Source organism: Anser brachyrhynchus (assembly GCF_964034855.1).
Source record: "Anser brachyrhynchus genome assembly, chromosome: 2".
Lineage (NCBI taxonomy): Eukaryota > Metazoa > Chordata > Aves > Anseriformes > Anatidae > Anser > Anser brachyrhynchus.
In genome coordinates, this window is record NC_137695.1 from 52,795,951 (window position 1) to 52,800,603 (window position 4,653).

At 54.0% G+C, this 4,653-nt stretch overlaps 1 protein-coding gene across 2 annotated transcripts; it reads left to right on the forward strand.

Annotated features, from left to right (window-relative positions):
• The first annotated feature begins 803 nt into the window (after nt 1–803).
• On the forward strand, nt 804–3,687 carry ID4 (inhibitor of DNA binding 4). Of its 2 annotated transcripts, none has more exons than XM_080577923.1 (3): nt 804–1,353; nt 1,819–1,877; nt 2,274–3,687. In XM_080577923.1, the coding sequence occupies exons 1-2, from the start codon at nt 966–968 to the stop codon at nt 1,830–1,832; spliced, it is 402 nt and encodes a 133-aa protein (XP_080434049.1). In that variant the 5' UTR covers nt 804–965; the 3' UTR covers nt 1,833–1,877; nt 2,274–3,687. The 2 variants fall into 2 exon arrangements, with proteins under 2 accessions (XP_080434049.1, XP_080434048.1); XM_080577922.1 differs by having other exon boundaries at nt 804–1,346.
• Nucleotides 3,688–4,653: the final 966 nt, after the last annotated feature.

The window sequence follows — 4,653 nt, forward strand, 5'->3', positions numbered from 1 at the left end:
AGGGCCGGGCACGGTGTCTCTCATACCGGCGTCCCATAGAAATATGCTCTGGTTATTAAGGAATTAACAGAAAGTTTGAGCACCACGTTATTAAATTAAAAGGTTGTGATCTGCCACGGGACGACTTAAGCCGGGCTCTGGAGTACGCGCCTGTTAATTTTAATGCTGTCTCAAAGTGCAGAACTCCGGACATTCGCAGCATCATATTTAAAACATGGTACATCGACTAATACGTGATCCCGCGCGTTAATGGAGCAAATTAAGTTACAGGTATGAATTTTACATAAAACGGATTAATATTATATGCCATGGAGGAATTTTAAATACCCCATCCCCATGCATTTTTAATAGTTATGCGCTCTAATTTAACGTTCCCAGGCGCTGCTTTGCTCGGCTCCCTAACCCCGCCTCAAGTTTTCCTTGGGATTTTCCCTGCTGGCATCCCCCAAAACCCGCGGTAGGACGGACCGGGGCAGCGGGGGGGGGGGGAGAGGGGGACAAAAAACGCCCCCCGGGAGGCAGGGCAGCGCTGCCCCCTGCTCCCCACGGCGGGGCACGGCGCCGGGGGCCGCTGCGAGGCGGGGGCCTCCCGCATTCCCCGGACCTTCCTCCCCGGGACCGCCCCCCCTTCTCCTCCTCCTCCTCCTCAGGGCCCGGCCCCCTCCAGCAGCTCCCCCGCCCCCCCGGGCCCGCCGCCATTGGCCAGCGCCGCGTTCCACGGGGGGCCTCGGCGCCCTGATTGGCTGCGACGCGCCGCCGCGGCGCCCCCCCCGCCCGCCGATCCCATATAGCGGGCGGCGCGGCCGGCGGCGGCGGCACAGGCGGCGGGGGCCGTGCTGAGAGCGGCCGGGCAGGGCAGCAGCGGGACGGGAGGAGCCCGGTGCGCGGAGAGGGGCGGGCGGTGGTCGCAGCAGGAGGGGGGCGTCCCGGTGTCCCCCCTCCGTCGTTCCGTTCCCCGCGGCACCATGAAAGCCGTGAGTCCCGGCCGGCCCCCCAGCAGCCGCAAGGCGCAGCCCGGGGGGGCGGGCGGCGGTGGCGGCCCCCCGGCCCTGCGGTGCCTGGCCGAGCACAGCGGCTGCAAGGGGGGCGAGGAGCCGGCGGCGCTGTGCCTGCAGTGCGATATGAACGACTGCTACAGCCGCCTCAGGAAGCTGGTGCCCACCATCCCGCCCAACAAGCGGGTCAGCAAAGTGGAGATCCTGCAGCATGTCATCGACTACATCCTCGACCTGCAGCTGGCTCTGGAGACGCACCCGGCGCTGCTCCGGCAGCAGCAGCAGCAGCACCCGGCCGGCTGCCCCGCGGCCACCCCCCGGACCCCGCTGACGGCCCTCAACACCGACCCGGTAAGAGGTGCGTGCCACGCCGGGCCGCGGGGAGGGGGCCACCACGGGGACGCGGTGGTCGCCGCCGTCTGAGCACCCCACCGGGCCCGGCTGCCGCCCCCGGGGTGGGCGCGGAGCCCCCCGTCGGGGCGCGGTGGCCGCCTCCATCCCCCCGGCAGCCGCCCGGTGCTCCCAGTGTAATTGCAGCCTCTCGAGGGAGCCGCCGCAATCAGCGTGTTTGCACACACGGCTCCCGGCGCTGCTCCTAGAGCTTCCCGGCCCTCCGCCGAGCGCGGCGGATGTCGGCGGGTTTGGGGGCTCCGGCACCCGTACCGCCCCGGTGCGGCGTTTTTTTGGGGGGGCAGCGGGGACGGGGAGCGTCTCCGCCGGTGGTACGGGGAACGGCGTGTCCCGGGGGCTGGGTGGTGGTGTTGGGGGGGGTCTCCCCGTCTTAATCCCCCCCGTAACTCGGCGCCGTCTCGTTGCTGTGCAGGCTGGCTCTGTTAACAAGCCGGGGGACAGCATCCTCTGCCGCTGACCGCCGCTCCCCAGGTGAGTGCCGGGCCGCCGGGAGTCCCCCCCAGCCCGGTGGTCGCGAAGGGGGGGCTGAGCGCGGCCGCAAGCATTCGCAGCAGGCTCCGGGGGGTTAGCTTTAATTACCGGGCGGTTATTTTATTCCTTTTAATTACCGTTTTTCCAACACCCCCTCATCTTCCCGCCCCCCCCCCCCCCCCCCCCCTTTTCCACCTCCCCCCCTGCCCGGAGCGCTTCTGGCTGCGGCGTGCAGCTGCGCATCCCTCCGCCTGGCCCAGCCTGGGAGCCGCGCTTGTTGTTTGACCTGGTTTGTTTTGGGTTGTTGATCAAGCATGTCTTGTGTTTTGTCGGTGGCGCCAGTCGGTCTGGAGCGGAGCGGTTCACACACCCCCTCTATTCATTCCTCTCCCACAGGTGTGCGGCGGCGCCGCGCAGAGGCACCGCGGGGGGCGGGCGGCGGGGAAGGGGGGGGCCCGGCGGAAAAAAAAAAAGGAGCGAGCCGACCCCCCCGCGCTCCGCCCGGCAGAGCCAGCCGCCCCCCGGAGCGGTTTTTCCCCTCCCTAGCCCCCCACCCGCCGCCTCTTCTCTCCGCCTGGCAGCAGGATGCGAGCGGCGGGGGCAGCGGGGTGCCGGACCCCCCAGCGGCAAAAGTTGCGCCCCTGCCCCGGGACAGAGGAGCGAGCTCCAGCCAAGCCCCTAGGAGCGTAACTGAGGGAGCCAGCAGCCGATCCTTGAAGCTTTACTAATCTACCAGAGCATTTGTAGATATATTTGACATCTATTGTTTCAAATAGATGGTTTTATTGGGGCCCAGGGAACTTTCTTCTCCCTGCAGGAGTGTTACATATTGTATAGATGAAAACGCGTGGCATTTCATACTGTGTATATATAGAGATGTTCTATGAGTGTGAGAAAAGTATATGCTTTAATAGACTACTGTAATTATAAAATATTTTTAATTAAATATTTTTTGTAAATATTATAAAGGTGTGTATGTTTTTTTTAAATCTGTGGGAATCTCTTTAGGAAACTGCAGCTCAAGTACGGAGCTGCTTATATGGAAATACCTTGAATGTGTAGGGCTTTTTTGTCCCCAATTGTCCCCAAATATCCTTTAGACTCGGAAGCTACAGCTATACCTAGTGGTCCTGCATGATTGCATGAGATGTCTAATTGCAAATGAACTTGTTTGGAGTCCATACAAACGTGTTTTTCCTCAATCTAGACTAAAAATGTTTGTAAGTGTATTATACATTTTGAGACTACACTTTTGTCATTTAGGCACAGGGGTTTTTAGTGCGTTCTATAAAAGTAGCGGTAAGATGTAGTGCTTTTTTTACTGAAAATAGACAAATTCTATCTACTTTTTGCATTATGGGGTGATGCTTTAGATCTTTAATCAGCTTTTTAAAAATCTGCTGTTGCATCAGATCAAGAAATTTGTTCTGGAACTTCATTTAGTACCAAAAGGTTTTATTGCAAACCTGCATTCCTATGGTCTTATTAATTGTTTAAAAAGCGAAAACAGTTCTCTGCTTGCAACCAAAGGGCAAACCATTAACAAAAACAGTTACTGTTTCCTTCGTCCAAAGAGTATTAATAGGGGACTGTGGAAAGGCATATGGGCAAAGTCATTATGATCAGTGGTGTAAACTCATCTTAAAATGAATTTAAGTAGACCAAAAATCAGATAACTGCGTCAAGATTATTTTTCTAGTACAAGATGACTTTCATTTCACTGCAGCTATGTTACAGTTAAAATCCTGTTTAATCTCTGTGATGTGTAACTACTACATGTGAACATTAAACTAGATTTACCTGTCTTTAACTGTGATTCTTCAGCTTATTTCTTCAATTCTCTGAATTTGCATGTTCTCCTTGCTTTTCTTTTTGTTCATACTGTTTGATGGGCAAGTACATTTTATGGCAGGCTTTTGTAAGCTCCGAGTTCTACAGCCTGTAAACTAATGCCCAGGCTTGGTGCAAGATGCTCATTTTGTGTGATCAGTAGCCTGCGCGCTTGTGAGATGGGATTTTCAGAGTGGGAGAATTAAGTAGGATTTAATTGGGTGCTTTGTAAATAGCTAGCCAACTGTGTGTAACATGGTCTGTTTGACTAAAAAAGAGAGGATTTGTTTCAGATTATACGAGTGTCAAAAGTACCATAACCCAAGGGACTTCTTCTATTAAGTTAAATATGTATAAGGTAATGAACTGCTGGGGTCATTAGCTATTGACTACAGTGATAATGTCAACAAGATGAACACTTTCTTAATCAAAATAATTGCATAAAGATCAAATCAAAAACTGGCTCGCATGTCTGCAAACATAAGGCCTCCTGTCACTTCAAATGCTTTGAGGGCAGTGGCATTTCACAAGCTTAGCCCTGGCTTAAGGGGCAGGGAGTGGGTCCCCACTTTTTCTCCCCCCAACTCAGATGTTATAGTAGTTTAATGAGCAAAATACATGTTCTTGTAGAATTAAGTCATGAACCTATTGTTTTGTGTCTCCAGCTAATTCAATGACAGTAAGAATGCTATTAATGGGATTTTTTTTCTTTACTGCAGTTTGGGAATTTTTGCATTGTTTATTTAAAAACCAACTTTTTCATCAGGAGTGGTTTACATTTCCATTCATTTTCCTTGTTTATGCTGTTAATATTTGTAGTCCCCTGCTTAGCTGAGGTTTTTATAGCTCAGCTTATTTTGTATACAGGTTTTTCAGTAACATCAGTTCTCAATGCCCTCGTTTGTTTCTCTCCACTGTTGCCAAATTACAGTATTCTGTTACACAG

Bases quoted from the DNA above. Each gene is read 5' to 3' on its own strand.
- ID4 (XM_080577922.1), top strand. From the start codon at position 966: ATGAAAGCCGTGAGTCCCGGCCGGCCCCCCAGCAGCCGCAAGGCGCAG. The intron at 1,347-1,818 runs GTAAGAGGTGCG...GTTGCTGTGCAG, and splicing joins CGGCCCTCAACACCGACCCG to GCTGGCTCTGTTAACAAGCC.